We start from the raw sequence: 23,837 nt of genomic DNA, 5'->3' as shown, positions 1-23,837 counted from the left end.
TAATCATAACCCTAATCACAACCCTAACCCTAATCATAACCCTAATCACAACCCTAACCCTAACCCTAATCACAACCCTAACCCTAAGCCTAATCATAACCTTAACCCTTACCCCAACCCTAATCACAACCCTAACCCTAACCCTAATCACAACCCTAACCCTAACCCTAGTCACAACCCTAACCCTAACCCTAATCACAACCCTTACCCTAACCCTTATCACAACCCTAACCCTAACCCTAACCCTAATCACAACCCTTACCCTAACCCTAACCCTAATCACAACCCTAACCCTAATCATAACCCTAGGATCAAGGTGAGAATGATGTTGTAACAGAATAAATGCACACAATTGTGCAATTATAAGGCTTCTCATAAAAACACTGTACTTAAAAGGATTTTCAACACAAACCATTAGTTTTTGCAAAATTAAGGTAAAATATACGGCTACAAAAGATCCTAAATTAAGAGCCGTTCGGGAGTCGAAAGCGCCGGCTCTTCTTTGGGGGCCGAGTCAAAAGAGCCGGCTCTCTTAAAAGAGCCCAGCTTCCCATCACTAAAGCCCATGCTTACTACCATTTGCACTCTTAGTTGCCCTTGGAACTATTTGTATTGTAAAACGTATCAATGTAAATACTTCAGACCTGTACCATAGTGATAAACAGATAACACTTCAATTTGAATCAAGTAAATACCACTTGTATACTTTAAAACAGAGGGTCATTTCATTCCTTGTGGACTCAACATGACAGCATTTATACTTTTCAAGTAATTGATCTTAAACGCTTTCAGAAAATTAACAGTAGCAAGACTCACATATCCCTTCGAGCCACCAAATGGTATCATAACAATGGTGTATGCTGTTTTGTAATGACACAGCCCAATTTTATGATTTACTAGAAATGTATTCAAATTATTTCACGGACCCCCACGCTATGGTTCGCAGTTCCCCAGGGGTCCCAGGACCCCACTTTGAGAACAACTGAGCTAGAGTACGGTAATTGAGCCAAATGTACCATAAAACATAAACAATATACCCCCATTTTCTGTGAATGCATGATTCTGAAGTGAAGGAGAAAAGATGTGAAAAAAGTTGTGCAGTGTTGCTGTCTTTTCCAGCACAGCGTGCACTCAACTTTCAATGAATGGGGATGTGTTTTGTTAATAGGGTCAGGTCGCACGCAGCCATGTTGGAATACTTTTCAGGGACTATATGTGATTTTCCAGGACATTTTACTTTTTCTCCCATTTTCCAGGTGTTTTCCAGTACTGGAAAACTGGTTTTCCAGGTTTTCCAGGTTTTCCAGGTTTTCCAGGACGCATGGGAACCCTGAATAAACCTGCGAGACAACTGAGTGTTCTCTGATACATCTGAACCAGGATTAAAATGGACTTGGACTTTTGTGTGTGTGAGTGAGACTTTTAAACCCTCTCAGGCTCTGCCTCATTGTGTCTCCAGATTAGAGAGTTGGTAAATATTGGTTTACTTCCCTCATGTTCCTGTTACATGTAGTCTCCCACCCACTGCTTATTGCTGCAGCCTGTGATTTACCTCTCTGAAGAACACCCACCCAAACGCTCTCCCACCTTTAACTGCCCGCTGCCATGAGAGAGCCCAGCAGAGCACAGACCACAGGGCCCAGCCTCTGAATTAGGATCCAGCTCCCTCAGAGGAAACGATAATCACGCCTGTGGGTGTGCTTCATTGTATTGTTTTTACATGGCTTGTTCACTGGGGCGTAATTACATCCTTGCATTGTTCCCACCCTCCTGGAAAGGTCAATCTTTAATTGCATCAACACGTTACTAGAAGAAACCTTTCATCCATCAGCAGCATTCAGCAGATGAGTCAGCTCTAAGGTCTCAAATAATACTGTATGCAACATGTGATGAGGTCAGGTATTGTCAGAGGGGACAGAAGTCCACATCCTGTACTTGAGGAAAACTTTGGGTACAGGTGCAAAAGAAAGACTCTTTGTCCTCTATTCTGATGTAAAAGTGAACATGTCCGGGATCTCAAATGAGTTTCTGTTTGAAATAAAAAGTCATCCTCTGAAGGACATTTATGAAGTTAAGGTGTTAACTTAGATTCGGGAGCAGGACCACGCCTAAACCACACCCTCAATCACCTGACAAGCCTTCTTAAACGTAGCCAGCCTACTCCAACTGCTTGTCCGTGATTCTTCAAAGACGGACAGACCGTGCTTCAGGCATCACCGCTCAGATTTCGGGGCAAAGGAAAAAGCAACAAACTCACCATGGAGCTTCATCTGTACGGCTCCGGCGTTGATCTTTATGGTTAACCTTCCATGCAGAGTATCCCTCTCTCGGAGACGGGCAGTCACACCACAGCCGGTAGTCGCAGCGGAGCCGCCTGCGCCCCGGTTCAGCATGCCGCGGCCGCGTCGTACCCATTCATGCTTCCCGAACAAGGTGTCGCCTTCTCCAAGAGGTGCACAGGCTTCGTCCTCATCGCCAGGGAGAGCCGCGGACCGGAGGCGCCCCAGGCTCCGCCGAAGCATACCGTACCTGTCCTCTCCACGTCCTTCCCACTGCTCCGTCACCGGTAATCCATCACGGGGCGATGCGCCCCCTTCCTCGCGACCGGCTCCACGTTCTCCACAGGAGTCCGACCGCAGGAACTGGACCGTCGCTTGCTTGCGACGCTTCCTCAACCTCGAAAGGCGTTCTCCTCCTCGGCAATGACAACATGGTCGGATCGTTCCATTCGTACTCTTCATTCATTGACGCCACAGCGTCATAAACCGAACTTCCCGCGCTTCCTGCTTCCTCACCTGGGCCTCCTACCGCCAGCGACGTCAGGCGTGACGTCAGGCGTGACGTCAGGCCTCAGCCGCTCCCACAGCCTCTACCGGCATCATCGGCTCCCCCTGGTGGGGATCAGGTTGTATCTCCCCCTGTGCCTGCTCCCTCTGTGTCTGACTTCTCTCGGGCTATCACAGCCTTCTTTACATCCCGTGTCCGCAGGCTTCACAAACTCCCCTTGCACATGCATCCTTTCATCCCATCATCCCTTCCTCTACCCTTCCTTCAGCCACCCACAGCAATACGGCTTCTGTTCCCCCTCTTCCCACCATAGCCAGCTCCTCAGCTCCATCAGGAGCCCCTTCACAGTTAAATGGAACTGGCTATCCTCGACCCCCTCTTTTCCTACTGACCTCTCCTTTCACCCCTCCCTCCCCATCCCCACCCCCTCCCTTCCCCAATACCCAAATGTTTTCTTGCACTCTGTCGACGCCTTCGCTCTCGCCACAGCGGCACTACCCATCCGGCCAGCTTCTGCTGTTAACTGCATCTCACCTGTCTCACCTACATTACGCCATCTGGAGTGAGATCGGGTTGTGTCGCCCCTGTGCCTGCTCCCTCTGTGTCCGACTTTTCTTGGACTATCACCGTTTCTCTACATTCCTGTGTCCGCAGGCTGCACACAATCTCCTTGTACATACGTCCCTTCATCCCCTCATCCCCTCACCCCTTCATCCCCTCACCCCCTCATCCCCTCACCCCCTCATCCCTTCATCCCCTCACCCCCTCATCCCTTCATCCCCTCACCCCTTCATCCCCTCATCCCTTCATCCCTTCATCCCCTCATCCCTTCATCCCGTCCTCTTCCCCTCTTTCCGCCGCTCATGGCGATATGGCTTCCGTTTCCCCTCCACTACGCAATCTGCATCGTTCCTGGGGCTCAATCTTCCTCTCCAACCCCCTCACGCAATCTGGGGCCGTTCCCATATCACGCAAACTTAGCTTCGGCGGTTGTTTCAGGGGACGTTGGTTCGCTGCCACCTGGCCTCCAGGGCTAACGTCCTTCGATTCCGCATCCCAGTCTCCTTCATCCGCTTTAATGACCTGTTTCTCATCACCATTGCGTCCATATTTTGGGGTCCCGAATGGTTAAGAAAGTCAATACTCATACACTCTGATAACACGGCAGTCGTCGAAATCATCAGCCAGGGCCGTCACACTCCCCAGTCATTATGCCGTTTCTGCGCAGAACCGCATTAATCTCAGCCCACCATCAGTTCATTCTCAGAGCAGATCAGAATCCTGGTTATCTCAACACCATCGCTTATGCACTCTCATTCTCTTTTCAGAAATTCAGACTTTGGCCCCAGAATCCGATCCGCATCCCATACCAGTCCCATTGTTTTCAGCAACAATATTCAGCTATCTCCACAGCTAGTGAACCTCTCTCATCTCACATGAAGCTTCCTCAACAGCCTCGCTCCAAGCACTATTTGAATGAGCCTGATCGTTGATATTCTGCGCGTCACACATGTGCCAGTATTCCATTCCGTCAGTTATATGCATTTTGTTGCTGTAGAAAATACAATTTAGGGGAAAACAACCTATTTGGCATTGTTTTTGATGTAAGAATAATAATGTTTTATCAATTCATCGATAATTGATCGTTAACATTTCCAAAAATCGATCACGGAAAATACTTAAAATGTACATCCCTAGTTTCAACTCCAATCTTAGCCCGTACGAACCACTTACTAAATACATCAGCTCTCGGTATGTCGCTATTGCATCTCCTCACGACCCACTCTTCATCACTGAAACCTGAACAAAAGTGGCATAACCTCCAAGCACTGTCCTGCCCTTTCATTCCGCATTGCTGCAGTGTCCACAGCAGCCTGGTCAGGCAACTCAGACATAGCCATACAGATCCTAGGGCTTTGGTCATCTCAAACATATCACTCATACATCCGCAACAGTCTCAACGATCGTGTCAAGCTCACGCTCAACTGAGCTCCATCTAATTCAACTCTTTTGGGGGTCAAGATCAGCTCCGGCAGGATAACGCTGAGACGGAACCCCCATCCTGAGTCTCCTTCTGCTGGGCACACCACGCACAACTAATTCATTAAATGTTCAACTTATATCCTTGTGTGGCGTGGTCCTTGCTAGTGAAATGAAGTTAAGGTGTTAACTTAGATTCGGGAGCAGGACCACGCCTAAACCACACCCTCAATCACCTGACAAGCCTTCTTAAACGTAGCCAGCCTACTCCAACTGCTTGTCCGTGATTCTTCAACCCACCCTCCCTCACCTTACTCTACTGCACTTAACCTATTTCCTTGTCCTCTCCTACTCAACTCGTGCTCGCTCCTTCTATGCCCTGTCTACTTCCAGGTACAACCTGGGTCAAGATCAGCTCCGGCAGGATAACGCTGAGACGGAACCCCCATCCTGAGTCTCCTTCTGCTGGGCACACCACGCACAACTAATTCATTAAATGTTCAACTTATATCCTTGTGTGGCGTGGTCCTTGCTAGTGAACTAACAGTTGTTTCTCTGAAAATCTAAAGCTTCTTTCACATTTGCATACAAGCGCTCTAACCCCATAATATCCCAAAGTGACTTTCTCACAAGTGTCCCTAACAGCACGAGTCTTTCCTGTCAGACAGGGGGGTGGCTGTGGGAGGAAGATGGGTCTCAAGAGGAAGGACATGGCATCAAAAGTGTCAAAGCTGTGAAAGCTGCAGTTATATTTACACATATTATATATTTTATTACAGGGTTCCCACGCGTCCTGGAAAACCTAGAAAACCTGGAAAACAGTTGACCAGTTTTCCAGTACTGGAAAAAAACCTGGAAAATGGGAGAAAAAGTAAAATGTCCTGGAAAATCACATATAGTCCTGGAAAAATAATTCCAACATGGCTGCGTGCGACCTGACACGATTAAAAAAACACATCCCCATTCATTGAAAGTTGAGTGCACGCTGTGCTGGAAGAGACAGCGACACTGTGCAACTTTTTTCACATCTTTTCTCCTTCACTTCATAATCATGCATTCACAGAAAACAAGGGTATATTGTCTAGTTTTATGGTACATTAACCTTTTAGAGTGCTCTTTTGATTCAAAGAGTCTTATATTTAAGTTATAGTGTGACCAGTGGAGTTCGGCAGAGAGCTTGGGGGTCTGTGCCTCACAACTTTCTCTGCAGGCTGAGAGCTCAATTACCGTACTCTAGCTCAGTTGTTCTCAAAGTGGGATCCTGGGACCCCTGGGGGTCCGCGAACTATAGCATGGGGGTCCGTGAAATAATTTGAATACATTTCTAATAAGTGTTATCTGTTTATCACTATGGTACAGGTCTGAAGTATTTACATTGATACGATTTACAATACAAATAGTTCCAAGGGCAACAAATAGTGCAAATGGTAGTAAGCATGTGCTTTAGTGATGGGAAGTTGGGCTCTTTTCAGAGAGACGGCTCTTTTGACTCGGCCCCCAAAGAAGAGCCGGCTCTTTCGACTCCCGAACGGCTCTTAATTTAGGATCTTTTGTAGCCGTATATTTTACCTTAACTTTGCAAAAACTAATGGCTTGTGTTGAAAACCCTTTTATGTACAGTGTTTTTATGAGAAGCCTTATAATTGCCGAATTTTGTGCATTTATTCTGTTAAAAAACCATTCTCACCCTGATCCTAGGGTTAAAGTTATGATTAGGATTAGGGTTAGGGTTAGAACCAGAACTAAACTTAAGCAAACAGAACCAGAACCAAACTCATGCAAACAGAACCAGAAACAAACTCAAGCACCAGAACCAGAACCTATCCCAAGCAACCCAACCAGAACCAAACCAGACCTGAACCAGAACCAAACCAAAACCGTACCAGAACTGAACCAGAACCGAACCAGAACCAAACCAGAACTGAACCAACACCGAACAAGAACCGAACAAGAACTGAACCAAACCAGAACCATACCAGATCTGTACCAGAACAGAACCTTACTAGAACCCTACCAGAACAGAACCAGAACCAGAACCAAACTCAAGCAAACAGAACCAGAGTTGTGATTAGGGTTAGGGTTAGGGTTGTGATTAGGGTTAGGGTTGTGATTAGGGTTAGGGTTAGGGTTGTGGTTAGGGATAGGGTTATGATTAGGGTTAGGGTTGTGATTAGGGTTAGGGTTGTGATTAGGGTTAGGGTTAGGGTTGTGATTAGGGTTAGGGTTGTGGTTAGGGATAGGGTTATGATTAGGGTTAGGGTTGTGATTAGGGTTAGGGTTAGGGTTGTGGTTATAGATAGGGTTATGATTAGGGATAGGGTTATGATTAGGGTTAGGGTTGTGATTAGGTTTAGGGTTGTGGTTAGGGATAGGGTTATGATTAGGGATAGGGTTATGATTAGGGTTAGGGTTGTGATTAGGGTTAGGGTTAGGGTTGTGATTAGGGTTAGGGTTGTGGTTAGGGATAGGGTTATGATTAGGGATAGGGTTATGATTAGGGTTAGGGTTGTGATTAGGTTTAGGGTTGTGGTTAGGGATAGGGTTATGATTAGGGTTAGGGTTGTGATTATGATTAGGGTTAGGGTTGTGATTAGGTTTAGGGTTGTGGTTAGGGATAGGGTTATGATTAGGGATAGGGTTATGATTAGGGTTAGGGTTGTGATTAGGGTTAGGGTTAGGGTTGTGATTAGGGTTAGGGTTGTGGTTAGGGATAGGGTTATGATTAGGGTTAGGGTTGTGATTAGGGTTAGGGTTAGATTTAGAACCAGAACTACACTTAAGCAAACAGAACCAGAACCAAACTCATGCAAATAGAACTAGAACCAAACTCAAGCAACCAGAACCAGAATCAAACCCAAGCAACCAAACCAGACCCGAACCAGACCCAAAACAGAACCAAACCAGAACTGAACCAGAGCCGAACCTTGGGCCTTGGACAATTTTCTCACCTGTAAGGGGTCCCTGGCTCCAAAAAGTCTGAGAACCCCTGGTCTAGCTAGTAGGAGTGCAAACTCCCGATATTGAAAACAAACGGAACAAAAAGAGCGACACAGCTGCACAGAAACTCCACGTTGTAGACATCGCTGATCATAATAGACATCGCCATGCAGGAAGACAGTTTACATTTATTTTAATCTCTGAGAGATCTTCAAATACAGAGTGCGTCTTTACACCGGTGAGAGTTTACGGTAACTCAAATAAAAAACGTGACATTTGCTTTGTTTTATATCGACCAATTAGCAGGATGAATATCATGATTAAGCAGGTATATTTTGAGTCTGAGTTGAGAAACATTTGTGGCCATTTTTGTCATTCAGTTCTATTTAGGTCATTAATGCACTGATCCTCTGATCATTATTATTATTTAATTATTTCTATAAGGCAGCTTCCTGATTCCTTTGCAGGCTCTTTTGTTTTTTTCTTAGCTCATTTTATATTTTTTGAGAAAAGAGAAAGCTGAGATGTTGCCCATCATTGTTACTTGGTTGCACTAATAAAGTGAAGTGCTGTACATCTGTGGTTTCATTATTCTATTATCAATTTGCCATCATTTTTAAGTATGTAAGAGACGATTTCATTGATAGCCATAGACTACGTGTCTTTCAATGTAGACTTCCACTGAGAGGAACATATTAGACTATTTAGGAACTAAATTAGGAACTAAATTTAGACTGTCATACCAGCTTGATCATCAATGAAAATGTCCTGGGAATGTCCTGGAAAATGATCTCTGGAAAAGAGTGGGAACCCTGATATTAGTTTTCAAACATAACTGCTAACAAGAAATGCCACTGAACAGCATGCCTACAGATATCAGTGAAGACTGAACAGTATCCATGGCAAACACAGCACAGGACACTTTCATGTGATCAAGTCATGTTTTGCTGCTTCAACTGATATGGTAGTGCTTACTTATCCACTTTGCACCCTGCGTTTGCAACCATGTTTCTTTTAGATCATTTAAAAGTGCTCTATGTGTGTTTTTGCTCCACAAGTCATCTGTTACATCTGAGCCTCTCAATATGCTGTCTGTTTAAACTTGACTCTTGCTAAAGCTCTGCTGTAAATGGTCCTCAAATATGTGCAGCAATCTACAAATATGTAACACGAGCCACATACATGAGGGGCAAGGGTTTGTATACTCTGAGCTCAGGCTCACTGGCTCACTAGGAATATTTTTTCCAGCCTAGCCTCACTAGTTATTTTTTTGTGATCTGAAGAGTCTTTCCTTAAAACAGCTTCCCACAAAGGTTTGTTCACTCCATAGAATCATCATCATCATCATCTTCTCATATGATTGTAACATCATGAGGACGAAAACTGTTACAAAGTGAATCAACACATTCTGGGATACCTAGCACATGTGTAGATCTGCATGTGCTTTTGTGGATCTCTGTATGCAGTTATGGATCTTTTATATGAGTTTATGGATTTATTTACACATTTATAAAATAGTTTTGAAACAGTTTCAGCTTCATGAAATCAACCCAGTGTCATGAGTTCCTCCTCATTGTCTGTATTATATTTTATCCCTTGTCTTTCTTGTGTTTAGTGATCCATGTCTCTTGTTGTAGTCCTTTGTGTATTTACTTGTGTTTTAGTCTGGTCTATTGTGTTTCCTGTTTTATTTTGTAGTGTGTTTCTTTTTTTTTTCATTGTTTTCTTTTGGATTTGTTTTTCAGACATTTTAGTAAGTTTTGTTTGTACCTTTCGGTTCTTTTGTTTATGAAAACAATTTATTTTTCTGCACATTGGTCCTCTCTCCCACCCTGGATAGCCTCTCCTAGCCATGACTAAGTTCATCACACACGTTATAACTTTAGACGTTCAGTTTTTGTTTGTGAACAAAAATAGTCTCTTTCGGTACTTTGATTGTTATTCTTGTCATGTATCACATGGATAAATCACAATATAGCTTCAAAGTTTGTGTACAGTAGACAAGGCTTCTACACATTCTCAAGTTGTCAGAACTGAGAGGTCTGGTTGGTTGGTCTGTGATCCTAAACTTTAAAACATGAGACTGCCAGCCTTTCAGATGTGAGTCGCACAAGAAACAAAATCACACCTTCAGGTTATCCTGTAAAAATAAAGTCATCAAAGCCTCATTTTTGCACTATGTGTTTCTACATGTGCAACAATGATTAACAAATGATAAGCACAGTGCATCAGTTTTGTTAAGGCATCCTCTGACTGTGTTACAGATCGTGGTCGTTAATGCTCACACTCATGTATGTTATGATGATTAAAGCACAGATTGATGCAGAAGATTTAGCCCCAGTGTTCTGGACGCCAGGCCTGTGTTTGTGTGACCCATCCATCATCCCCGACAAGCAGACTAAGCAGACTTTGGCTTTTCACACTACCTCACTTTACTGCTGCAGAACACTCAAGCAAGAAGTGAGAGGACTGAATTTAAAATTGAGGCCTGTGAACGCTGTTTTCTTACGTCTCCTTTAAGCATTTCAACAAATTCAGTAAACCATCTTTGACACTTTAATCCACCTTTCAAACCTCATGACATGAATCCTCATTTAGAACACAAACTACAGTATAACACAGACAGATTACACCTGCTCAGATACATGCCTAAAAGTTTTCTTATTCGTGTTGCATATTTTCAGAGTCACAAACACAAAAAACAAAGTTCTTTTCATCTGAAGAGACCCAGAGTGTCAGATCCTCTCAATCAAATACAAACTATAAACACAGTTCTTCAAACATATGTACTGCAGAGGTCAGAAATGGGACCATCCCTGCTCCTCTGTACGGTACAGTTTGTCAGCTCGCTGCAGCTCTGAGGCTGGAGGCGGTAAAAATAGTCCCAGAATGACAGAGGCTGAAAAAGCCACTGGAGATGGTTCACTTGTTTGAAGTGGGCATGAGCCACCCTGCCTCTCAGCATGGACTGCTCAGAGAAACACACACACACACACACACACACACACACACACACACACACACACACACACACACACACACACACACACACACACACACACACACACACACACACACACACACACACAGTGGTGTGTAGAGGAGGTTTGCTGCAGTCAGTGCCATCTGGGCGCCTACCACCTCCCAGATGTCCTCTCTGTAATTAAAGTCAGACCCAAGTCGGTCCGGTCCAGCCCTGATCCAACCTCTCATTTACAGAGTTCCTCCCTGAATACTTAAACAGCTTTCCAGCACCCAGCGGGCCTTTAGGGGAACTCTGTGGCTCTGCAAACGTTAAGTCTGATAGTTACACCTGAGAAATCTGGAAGACCTAAGGTAAGATGGTTTTAATTTTCATCACATTTAAAAACCTCGAAATATCACTGATTGCACTTTGAATCTAACGTCCTCCTCATTGGAAAACCATCTGTCGTCTGTATTAACTGTAAAGGCTTTTCTGATTCATCACTTTATATTGTAAAGGTCTCTTTAGTTATTTGATTTGCTTTTTACTCGTAGAAACAAGTATGACAGCTGCACAGTTCAGCATCAAACCTGTTCAACAGATTCTGATTTTTTATTTATACCACAACAATTAAATTTCTTTTCAGATAAAAGAAAAGCTATAACACCATTGATAAATACAAGCAGCATTGATAATGATACAAGCAGCAATTATCGATAATGATTTTCAGAGTTCAGTTAAGACTAATTTTAAATAACAGGCACTGTAGGTCCTAGAGTATGGTAATTTTAAGCATACATGTAGATTCAAATGGTACACTTCCATTGCAGATACCTGAAGTGCATGCTTAAATGGATTGTAGCCACAAGTAAGACTTAACCCTGATGCTGTACGTAAAGGATTAAAACTGTGAAAAAGGATAATTCAGTTGTGGATATTTTAAAAAACAAAGGTTTGAAAAGTTTAGATTATCTGATTAAACTTCCTCTTAATGAAAAATCAATCACACTTTAAAAACTGTGTTTTTTGTATTGCACTTCATGTGAAAGTAATCTGCTTTAATATATCCCATGAATACTAGAATGACAGAGAAGATAAGATAACAAAAGCCAAGCAGTGACATGTGGCAAAGGTTATGAGTCGGATTTGTTCTAACAGCATCGACACCACACAATATCTCCCTTATCTGATTGAACTAGTCAAAAAATGACCCTTTTCTTATCCCTGTGTAGGTGTTCAAAATGTCTATCGCCCAGGCAGCGGCCAAGGCCTTGTTATCTGATTCCCTGCTGCAGGAAGGAACGGTGATAAACCGGATTCATCACCTGGAGCTGGAGCTTCCTCTGGACAGGGTCATCAAGTTTGTGTCTGTGGGCCTGCCGCTGATGCTGGTGTCCATGGCCTTCGCCCGAGAGATCTCCCTGGGTAAGCAGAAACTGTCTCTCTGTCCTTTTCTTGGAAAAATGTAAGGCCATGTATTTTGTATTCCACTTGGCTCTGCCCTTAATTACACCCTGTATTCATGAGTGCTTATTTTTCATTCCGTGGTTGTGTCTCAGCTTCTATGCAGCGTCCTCTGTAAAGAAATCATGCTCCGTCTGTCCTTGAATTGTTTATTATTTACCTGCTAAACTGCAACTTGTGATAACAAAGAATATCATACATACTAATACACAGATACTTACTATTCATCTGGCCCATGTTTGTTAATCCAAACTCAACACAAGGGTCTGGACTGAAATAACACTTTCATGACCTATTTCTGAGCCGAGTTAAAAGTCCTGAACCATGACGAGTGAGCGTGTCTGAGCTCCTCTCCAGCTCCTCTCTTATCTTTGCACTCAGACGCTTCCTACTTAGGAGAGCTATATATTAAAAGTGATCGCAACAAGAGCTGTAATCACAACACTTTTCTGCAGAAAATGAGGGTGCTGAGAAGAAAGCGTAGAAAACACTTAAACAGCATCTTATCATAAAAGGAAGACATCAACAGCTGAATCCATCAAGACACACTTAACTGGATAGATGCCACAGTACAATATTGATATGACAACACGACAAAATGACTGAAAACAGAGGCACAGTTTGTTCAGGCTTTGCTGTCTCAGTTAAGCTGCGTTTGCACCACAGGAAGTTTTGATGAGGGGATTTAGGAGGAACCAAGTGCTCCACGCAGAGAACCAGCATCTGAAGAAAGCCATGTTAACCTGCTGGAGGACACCTTCTTCAAATTGAACTGGGACTTAAAGCACTGAATGTTTCTGATTGGTCCACTACTGGCAGCATTTAGAGAACTTTTTCCTGTATGCAGACCATTATGTCCAATGATGACGTACGTAGGAGCACGCATTTTGATAATGGAAATACAGCGATGCACAATAGTTTGTCCGAAGCACAAGTTTCTCTGAAACCACTGTGAGCCACTTGAAATACTACACAACTTGAGTCAGCAGTAGGAATATAATGACCAATAAGCAATCATGCTACAACCAGACATGTGATGCTTGTGACAGTTTAAAATCAGTGTTTAATTCAGTGTTTCGTGATGATGTAGGCTGTCAATGGGTCTATGGGATGAAACCGTGAAAATGGGTTGTTAAAAAACACATAATCAGAGCGGATCAAGTCATCCAGCCTAACAGTAAATGTGATGTATTTCCCTTTGTGTGAGTTTTGGTGTCACCTGTGGACAAAGTATGTTGTCCCGTTAAGCAGTCGATATCCATCCATCCATTATCTTGACCGCTTATCCCGTTAGGGGCCACCGGGGGGCTGGAGCCTATCCCATCACGCACACACTCACACCTACAGGCAATTTAGGGTGACCAATCAACATGGTATGCTTGTTTTTGGACTGTGGGAGGATGCCGGAGTACCCGGAGAGAACCCACGCATGCACGGGGAGAACATGCAAACTCCAGACAGAAAGGCACCTGCCCGGCCGGGGACTCAAACCAGCAACCTTCTAGCTGTGAGGCAACAGCGCTACCCACTGCACCACCGTGCAGCCAAGTCGTTATCCGTACTCCTTAAACATGTGTATCAGGATCAGATTTATCCAGCGAGGTCTTTATTTGAGATATCAAAACGAAAGTTACAAACTGGTCCCTCACCCTTGATTTCCAAATCTGCATCACTCTTATTGGATCAGACCTTCTGAACAACCCTGGAACTAAAAGTCTGAGAACCTAAAGTAAGAAAGTTGCTTTATTGTCAGAAATGTTTTTGAACAAAAGAAAAGAAAAGAAAAAATGAAAGTTGGTTCTTGGTACATGACCACAGCCAGCTCTCTGTGGTCTTTCAGAGAACACTAAAAGCACAGCTTACCAATCCAAAGAAAACGTGGCATGTCTGTAGTCTTGAGTCAAGTCTATTACTGAGGAGGCCGACTCCCTCGACTCTGAACTAAACGTTGTCTCCCCGGGCCTGGTCTGCAATCAGCCTGCTGCTCCTGATGCTAATTGCCACGGGGATGATTGAGAGCAGCGTTCACTAACGCCGGCATGCTCTAATTACAAGGCTAAGTTCTTCTGTGGCAGCTTCCCTCGATTTGAGTCAAATGAGAGGATATGTTGATTAACAAGAGGGGGTGCAGAACATGATGTGGTGTCGGAGGTGCGTGGCTCAGCTAATGGATCTTGGCTGCCTATCTGCCAGACTGTCAGTTTCAGAACACTGCTTGATTGCGCTGCTGTCTAGAGTCTGGTTTACTTGCACCTGGACTCTCAGCCAAGAATTAAACTACAAAACACAAAACAGAGATGATGCGCCAAAGTGAACTGGGAGTGGGAGGAGGAAATATGAGCTCCCTTCTCTTTGCCAAATAGCTCACAGGGGTGCAGAGTTGAGGGGGAGAGTATTTCCCAAGATGTGACGAGGAGGGACGTGCTGTTGTTTCTTATTTAGATTGACTTGTCGTTGTGTGCACCCACACATGCAGCTTGCTGTGGGAAGAATAGATTTGCACAGGAAGATGCTGACAGTATTACAGTATAACCTCAGCACTCACTGGACTGATACTGCTTCCAGCTTTAAAGTGTTCAAATCTAAAACCAAGCACTACATCAGGAACATCAGATACTCTTGGCTTAGTCTGCAACTTACAAATAAGTAAGCTTATCCGTTAAGTGTTGACATGTGTGCTGGTTTGGAAGCAGAATGAATGCATTGCTCCAGCATCCCATTAAAGGTTTGTAAAGTAGAGTATGTGATAACGCAACATCACAAAACCATCAGGAATGTAAAGTGCAATAGCTTTTCATCATATGGTAGCAAGCAGCAATCATTTAAAAAATGTCCTGCTGACTTCTTGAAACACAAAGGTGAAGGTCAGTTAACGAGAAAAAACATACTACCAAGAAAAAGAGAACAAGCCTGAACCCGTTGCTCCAAGAAGTTTATCAAATCATTACTTTTCTACTTGCTGGTCTTTGTCAGGTGGTAGCTTTCAGCCATAAGCATCCTGATGGTAGTGCAAAATAGCAACACAAGGTCCTCTTCCTCATACCTTTTTTTTTTAGCGTTTCCTTCTCCCTCAGTCAGTCCTGTATCTCTGTTAAAGCTCACACTGTTGTGGTTTGTGTTTGCTTTGTGTCTGCTTTCTTCACTTTGTTAGACGTCTCTTTCTCAGCTCCTCGTGTGTTTTCACATCCCTCTCCAGTTTCTATTTTCCTCCTCTCTTTTTCTTCCCTCTGCTACTGACTGCTCAGACATTAAACACCAATCTAAAGTGTTGTGCTCTCCTCTTAAAATGAAATTAATATTAAAAAATATTCTTAATGTTTTTTTATATCAGAAACTAACTAACAACATTTTGCCACATGGTCAACAGGAAGAGGTGAAATCATAAGCTCTATGAATGTTTTGGAATGTGAGTGGGTGAAATTAGATGAGCTGTATGTAATCTGCAGTATGATAAATACCATTATAGTTAGCTTTGACCTTGTTAACTTTATAAAACACTCACCAGCATAGACAACAGGTTTAGACTGAGGTCAGAGTCTAACAATACAAGGCTTAAAATATGATTTATTCTGCATACACGGTCATTATAAGATAAATATATCCTATGGCTCATGCAATTATATTTTAGGTGTCACTTTGAATATGTTAAGATGGTCTCATTATTTACACACACCCATGTCTGTAGTAAAAGTGGTCCATGTAATGGTGGCATGTATAATGAGGTGGACCGGCAGCAGGAGTCACATCCCGATACTAAATTAGTGGCAGCATGTTTCTACTTACAGAGAGCGGGGCAGATGTGGAGCGTGCTTGTAAAAAATAGAAGCGCCATGTTTCTCTGGGCACACCCTTGCTCCGTTTAACTCCTTGCTCTCTGTTTAAGGGTGGAGCACTCTTGAGAAATGACAGATGGGCTCAGAGCATGGATTTAAGTGGTTGGACTAGATGTGGGTGTATCAAGGTAAACTAAATATAAGGTGGGAAAGTCCAATTTTGGCATGAAGACACCCCGGGTTTCTGATGCCAGGTTGCAATTTGGAAACATATGATTTCTCCAGTGAAAATCTGTTCCACCGAGGGCATGAAGGAGCTTATGTCTGGCAATAGACTGTGTTTGTGTGTGTGTGTGTGTGTGTGTGTGTGTGTGTGTGTGTGTGTGTGTGTGTGTGTTTGTGTGTGTGTTTGAGAGATATCATAATGTAGAGATTACTAACATGATTCGAGCAGGCTGCAGAATCTAATTCCCCACATTAGCAGATAATGTTACAGATCAACATTTGTTTATTCTGCAGGGCCTCAGATCAGCTGTTTCCCTCCGAGCAATTTCACCATCAAGCAGGCGAGCTATGTGGACACATACTGCTGGGACTCTCTTATGCATCACGAGTTTGACAGCGATGGGAACTTCGAGGAACGCTCTCTCTGGGTACACAAAGTAAGATGAGAAATTCTAATTAAGTTTTCTTGTCATGCAGTTCCCATTTAGATCATCTGATGATGATAAAGTGAACTATATGCTCATTTCATAGTGCTAAGTTCTTATCCTGGGACTCAACTAGAGAGGCTTTGCATGATTCATGGTTCAAAATAACAGTATTAAGCTAATGAAGGCCCCTTACTTTAGCCTATGTCTCAAACAATTTCAGGACTCTTTGAAGCCCTGGCCCCCAGAGCACACTCTTTTACATTTGGCTGGCTTTCTGTGAGCCTGTAAGAACAGCTTCATCTTCTGATTGTTGTGAGACTGAGTGTAGTGTTTCATGGAGTTAAGTTAAAACCAGCAAAGAAGTCCTCATTTTGTATAAAAGTCTTGTAAAAAATGAGATCACTAACTGTAAACCAACTAAATGAGATCATTGTGTGTTCTTGCTATGGATAACTTGGGTGACATCTTTGCCCACAGCAATGAATTCACAATTTCTGCCTCCCAAACATTGACCATGGTTCAAAAATCACAACCTGTAACCTCATGTGACTGAAAAGAGATGAAATGTATTGGCCACAGTGTATTATGCAAAATACATAGTAGATTGTTTGTTATGCAATAACCACCTGCAGAGTTTCAGATGGGCTTCAACAGATATTTAAGCTCCTTTTGCAAAGACGAGTGCTAGTCAACAATTACTCGTCATCTTTATTTGTGACACTGGTTTGTTAAGCCACTGTGCTTTCTTTCTCTTCACTGGCATGTTTTCCATATTGTCTGCGCAGATGTTCCCATACTCTCTCCTGGCCATGGCAGTGTTGATGTACCTACCAGCTCTAATCTGGCGCCAGCTCGTGATGCCCACACTGGGCTCCGACCTGCTCTTCATCATCGATGAACTCGACAAGTCTTACAACCGATCAATCAGAATGGCTCAAAGCATTCTGGATATGCGACAGCAAACCAAGAACCCCCTCACATTTCAGGCCGAGCTGCAACGGTAAGAGATCAGACATGGCTGGGTTGTTACTAAAATACTCATTGCTCCTTATTTCAATCTGATACCTACTGATTACCACCCAACCATAATACTGTATGTGCCAATATTAATGCACATGTTTTGAGTCTCCAAATCTAATGAGTTTTGATCAACCTAAGACTACACCATACCTTGTTTGCCCAGTTGGTTGAGCAGGTGCCCTGTTCAAGGGTATTATCCTCAACAGCGAAGGTGACAGAGAAACAAAAATCCCCATGGTTGGTTGGGAAGTTGATTTTATTTATTTATTTTCAATTCATCGAAAACAAAAACTGGAAAGTTCAATATCGGAACCCATCAGCAATCATCGTCTAACAATTAGAGGTCATATCTATCTCTGGGAACGCACGCCAACATTTCTGTAATTCTGATGAAGACCAGCGACTACAAAAACAATGAACCTGAAAAACAAACCTATTTCCCTGGGATTTATTCACAATCTATGGGTGGTAAGTTTGCAAACATAATGAAAAAATGCAAACTCTTTTAGATTTGTCTTCAAGGGAAGACAAAGGGAAAGACAAAATGTTTGTCGAGTGGAGGATGGATCTGTAATTTCTGTTGTTTTGCAGGGAGTCAGGAAATCCATCTGCTTTTAAGCTTTTGCAACACATAATTTTTTGATCAAGAACTTTTTGTCAGCTTCGCTTGCAGATGTCTGTTTTTATAGAGAGAAAAAAATAGTTTTTATATTACTGTTGATAGTATTACAGCGGTGTATGTTCCTCCTTCTTTTGTGCTACACATGAACTGTTCAGGAACCAGAACACCTCACATGCTGTAAATTCAGACCTGTTCTACAGATTGGTGTTTTATGTAAAACCTGTAAATAGAGAACAGAGAAGGTTAGGATCTTGTTTTCCTTCCCTCAGCCTCTTCCCTTAATATGCACTTGCATATGTCTCCTGACCTCCAACATGTTTAATGGAGGGCTGTGTGTTTGGTTAGCAGTGCCTTGTAGTCAAAAGTAGAAGTCAGTGGTTAGGTTGGGAGGCTCCCAGCTGGGAATGTTTAGCTGAATGAACATGAAGGGAAACATGGGCTGTTTTTGAAACGGCCTGCTACATACTACCTATGAATGTAGCAGGCAGTAGTTACTGCCTACTACATACTGCGTTTGAATTTAGTATGTAGTATAACGGTTCTGGTCGATCTGTGTTGTCCTATGCTGGGCCAAACAACACTAGATTTCCTGTTTCAGAAAGCAGAAGTAAACAACGGCCAAGCTGATAGCGAAAATGCTTATTTAGCATCACTTATGATTTAAAAAGTGAAGAAGTGAATTATATGGAATTTAATCATTTTCACAGCACCTAAAAATGGAGTTACCTCGTCTAAAAAGAAGAAAAAAGAAAAAGCGGAACGAGCGCTGTGCATTGTGGGAAACAGTACGCGAGGCAGACTGGTCCGATGCATACTTTAAAATTTTCCCGAATCAGTACGACATCGAGGGAGTTTTAGCATACTGCAGATTTTGCTCTTGGTCACATACTACTAACTACATACTGAATTTTGGCTAAATCAGTACCTTCTGCTAGTATGGTAGGCAGTTTCGAAAACAGCCATGGTTCTGAGTTTCTTCTCCTTCTTCTTCTTCTCCTTCTTGATTTCAGGGCCAAGAGGAAGCGGTACTTTGAGTACCCCCTGCTGGAGAGATACATGCGGTGCAAACAGCAGTCCTACTTCCTTGTGAGCATGCTGTTCTTGCGGGGCTTCCTCCTCCTGACCTTCATGACAGCTGCCTGTCTGTACCTGGCCTACTTCCACCTCTCTGCCTTCCTGCAGGATGAGTTCAGCTGCTTTGTCCGCACAGGCATGCTGCGGGATCAGAACTGGGTTCCAGAGCTGGTTCAGTGTAAAATGATTGGCCAGCTGGTGTTTCAGGTTATAAGTGTGGCTAACGGTGCTATCTATGTGCTGTTGGGTCCTATCGTCCTGTTCAGCCTGCTCCGCCTCTTTGTTTGGGACACCACCTTTATCTCCGTCTACGAGGTCCTCCCGGCCCTGGATCTGATCAACCAGCGCAGGCTTGGCTGCCCACTCAACGACCTCAATGTCCTCCTGCTCTTCCTGCGAGCCAACGTAGCACACCTGAAGTCTTACGGAAACGTCAGGGCGTTGTGCTCACTGGCGCCACCACAGGTAGGCAATGCTTCCGCAGGCCAAGGACTGGATGCAATGCTAACCCAAGAAGAGATAGAGGAGCGTGAAGAGGCAGCAAAGGAGCTGTCAGAGGAGGTGGAGGAGGCCAAGGAGGAAGGGAAGCTCAGCCTGGTGGATATCATGACCATTCTGGGAGCAGCTCAGGGACGAGTGGTGAACTGCAGCGAGAAAAGACCTATCATCGAGGAGAACATGAGCCTGGGTACTGTGACACTTATTTACACACTCAAACGCATTCTGTTTGCGGCTATCTTTGTCTACATTATTTGGGATGTACAAAAAATTATTAAGTGACCTCCAAAGTACAGACACAAAGTTTTAAATACACAGTAAAACCATGAGTTCTCAATGAACACTGACCACAGAGTGAGGTTATTCTTAACATACTTGTTTAGGCATTCTGACCTTTTATCTCTTTTGTCATAACTGAATACTGTGTTACTTTTCAATATACCACAAACAGCTGCATTGTCTTCACATTACAAAACGTGAAGACAGTCTGAATGTACATCAGTCAATGTAATAAGAACAAATATCTTTGGGCACTTTAGAAACGGAGTAGGTCTACATCATACTCTTTGTTGTGTTAGATTATATACAAGACCAGGACAAGTTATTGAAACTCTATTGGAAAATGTACCATTACAGCCCTCCATAACTGGAGCACATTAATGGTAACAGCGTAATTTATCAGGAAAAAAAACGTACATCTTTGCTGCTTCAGAATGGCTCTGGCCCAGTTATTCCACAGACTTGAGAATAATCTTTACCTTGAGCTGATTCCTGTACGTACAAAACACACACAACAATTCTTCTATATAGCTCACAATGAAAAGACTGTGAAAGTTAACTTTCCCCTTTAGTAACGACTGAAGTTGTTCTGCTTTCCTTCTTTCCTTTAAAACCAAACTGAATTGCCAATCTGAAATAATACTTAAAAAGCGCTGGCTAATGTAGGAGAGATAGATTTGTGGTACTTCTCAGCCCTAACTGCCCTCTCTGTCTCTTCACAGAGCCAAACCACCAGGGGTACCATGAGTTGAAGGAGACCGCACCATTTAGTCATTACTAGGCCTCCTAAGGACTGAATCAATGTGATAACAGTAGGGGGGCTGTAAATCCAAGAGTACTTTACCCACAAAGACCATGGACAGTATAGCAATCAGGCTTTTTGGTTATTGCAGTCTGAAGATAAAATTACCTCTTTTAGAATAACTGGGGAAATTAGTCCCGACTGAAAATGTCGATCCTTTTTGATTTGTCAGTTTTCAGCTTCTTGCGTCTTAAGACTCAAGCGTACTTTCCTTCTCTCTGGAGTTTAGTTGTCGAGTAGGGAGGGGGCGAGAGTGAGAGTGTCTTTTGTAACTACTGTGTCAGGACACAGTGTAAGATGATGTTTGTTATCATGGCTCGTGTAGAGAACGTTATTACTGTAAGTTACGAAAGAATAAAGTAGGTAATGTCAGTCAAGAGACAGAAACACTCTCAGTTAAAACTACAGATCAAAAAGACAGTTTCTTTGTACATTAACCTCGTGAGTGTGATGGGTTGTTTCACATTTTTGAATCTTTATGTTCATGTTATTTACTTTATAGCAACCTTAGTTGAGATGTGTTATAAAATTGTTTGTATTGTTTGTTATTCTAAATAAATACAATTTGTGTAATTACTGGAGTTTCCCTCGTTGTTATCTCCAATAACCTCTTCTTACATTAATCACAGTAGGTTACTTCTCTTAATTAACTCTTTAAAACAAGCTTTAAATGAGGTACATCCAAATGTCAGACGTAACTATCCTCTGAAGGACAGCAGAGCCACATGCCTTTTCAGAGCTGATATTTTTGGTTTGTGTATTTTCAAAGCAGGAAGGACAAAAACACTGCTGTGCAGAAATGTAACACGCAAGTCTAAGAAAAGAGAGACACTGAAAAGACAAAACATTCCTCTGAAAGTCAGAGCTTTAAAAGGCTTTAAATATTACATAAATCATGTAAATGTAAACAATAAATACATTCATCTTTGCTTATTGAAATAAAGATACACTGATACATATTAATCCCTTTAACCAGATACTAGAACTAAAATGTTAACATAAATTAAAGGGAAAATTAATTGTTGGGACTTCATTTAAAATAATTGACTTTTAATAAAGTGGTTAATGAGTTCATAGTGTATGTAAAACAGGTAATGTGGTAAAACATGAAATTATAAAAGAGGAATATACATTTCCTTTGAACATTTGATTTGTGAAGTAACAACCACAGAGAAGTATTTGCAGGCCAGATGGCTTATGTCATATTAAGAGGACTTCATTTCCCATAATGCTGTGTGAAGGAACTGGGGCGTTTTTTGGAGGGGAGCAAAACTCCAGTTAGTGTCTGGTTCTGTTAGAGGAAAGGTTGTACTCATTTTGAAAGAAGCAGATATTCTTAATATAAAAGACCAACATATCACAGCAACACATATTCAAAGTGCAAAGGACATCCAGACCACAAACATAAAACCAGACATCACTGAACTAAAAATCAGGTCACAACACAGAGCTCCGACGGACGGCCGCTCGACATGGTTTCATGGTTAAAGTGTATCATCTTGTGCCAGCTTTGTTAAGGAGTGCTTCAGTTGCAGGTACAGAAGTGTTTCTGTTATTTGTTCTCACCTCAGAGCAAAGAAGCTGCAACTCACCGTTCAAAGGATGACAATGGAGAACAGAGCTCACCTTACGCTGCAGCTGTGGAGAATGAAGATCTGACGGATTGGACTGAAACTCACCTGTCAGCTTTCCCACTGGACAATAAGATGAAGAGCTTTATTGTTTTTAAGAGGCAGCATACCAAACCATGAGACAAGAGAAGACTGCATATAAAAGATTGATAAAATAATATCATCAAGGTTTTATAAATGTGGGAACAAGACTGTTTTTGTGAGCTGTCTTACAGACCACTTTACTGTTCCTCTCAAATGTCAGTCTGGATCTATAAATGACCCAAGATATTTGTAGCTTTCACACCTGCAGCAGCCAGGTTTTTGAAACTCATAGTTTGACGCTTTGGTCCTACAATCTATGATCATGTGTTTTCCTTAGATACACTGAGCTCCAAGAGAGATTCATCACACCAGGTAACAAACTCCTCCACACATGGGCCAGGACAAAGTCTTCTACAACTGGACAGTGGATGGTCTCACCGTCATCTCACGGCCTCACAATGACTGAATCACCATTATCTCACATTCACTTTTCCACATTTGAGTACATAACAAAAAGTAAGGGTGAGAGAGCACAGCTCTGAGGAGAGCCTGAAGAAGAAAACAATCAATCTGATGAGGTGCCAAAGTTAAATGAATATGGAAGCAAACCAAAACAGGAACATCAGTTTAGAAGATGTATATTTTATTACTGTTATAAAAGCTGTTCTTATACTTTAAGTCAGATTCTTGTGTTTGGCAGCTTCCATCCTCCATCCATACCCAATGACCTATTTGACAACCAACAGGTGGTGTACATTTAATCCACCTCTTAAGTGTTGATGCTGCAAAAAGCAACTTAATGGAAGGCCTTGGACACAGATGTAGGATTCAATGCCTCTATTACACGATTCAGACTTTAAATTATTTATATATAGTACGCTTGTGTCACCATGTGAGACTGTTGTACTGCTGTGCTGCAACCGTATTTTTTTCTGCAATTATTTTGATATAGTCACAGGCACAAATACAGGAGTCCTTCCTGGTGGGTAATGGCAGCAATTTGTGTGCAGCAGGAATTCGGTGTGGATGTGGGATTTATAATGCACAAATAGCTCCATTGGATGGGTGCTGAGCGCAAATAATAACACATGTGTGGGTGTTTTATTTTGGACCAGGTCAATCAAAAAGTCCTGATCTGAAGGACAAAATCAAGAATTACATTATGGTCAAGTCCAATATTAGCTCTCAGATGTTCTTCATATGCAAAGACATCAGTTCTATTACCAATGCTGCTTTGGTTTCAAACTTCTTTTTTTTTCATGTCATGAGGAGTCATGCATTTCAGACAGAAAAGGAAACAAAAACAACAGATGGTGATTACGAAAGGT

General features: G+C 42.6%; 1 protein-coding gene across 1 annotated transcript; it reads left to right on the top strand.

Annotated features, from left to right (window-relative positions):
• The first annotated feature begins 10,937 nt into the window (after window positions 1–10,937).
• panx3 (pannexin 3) lies at window positions 10,938–21,369 on the top strand. Its single transcript, XM_034683993.1, has 5 exons — window positions 10,938–11,040; window positions 11,902–12,094; window positions 16,426–16,568; window positions 17,345–17,559; window positions 19,212–21,369. Exons 2-5 carry the CDS (start codon window positions 11,911–11,913, stop codon window positions 20,053–20,055), a joined length of 1,386 nt encoding a protein of 461 aa, XP_034539884.1. The 5' UTR covers window positions 10,938–11,040; window positions 11,902–11,910; the 3' UTR covers window positions 20,056–21,369.
• The last annotated feature ends 2,468 nt before the right edge of the window (window positions 21,370–23,837 follow it).

This window comes from Notolabrus celidotus, chromosome 5 (assembly GCF_009762535.1).
Source record: "Notolabrus celidotus isolate fNotCel1 chromosome 5, fNotCel1.pri, whole genome shotgun sequence".
NCBI classification, from domain to species: Eukaryota; Metazoa; Chordata; class Actinopteri; order Labriformes; family Labridae; genus Notolabrus; species Notolabrus celidotus.
Note: the sequence above shows the minus strand (reverse complement) of the source record. Positions and strands in the feature narration are given on the sequence as shown.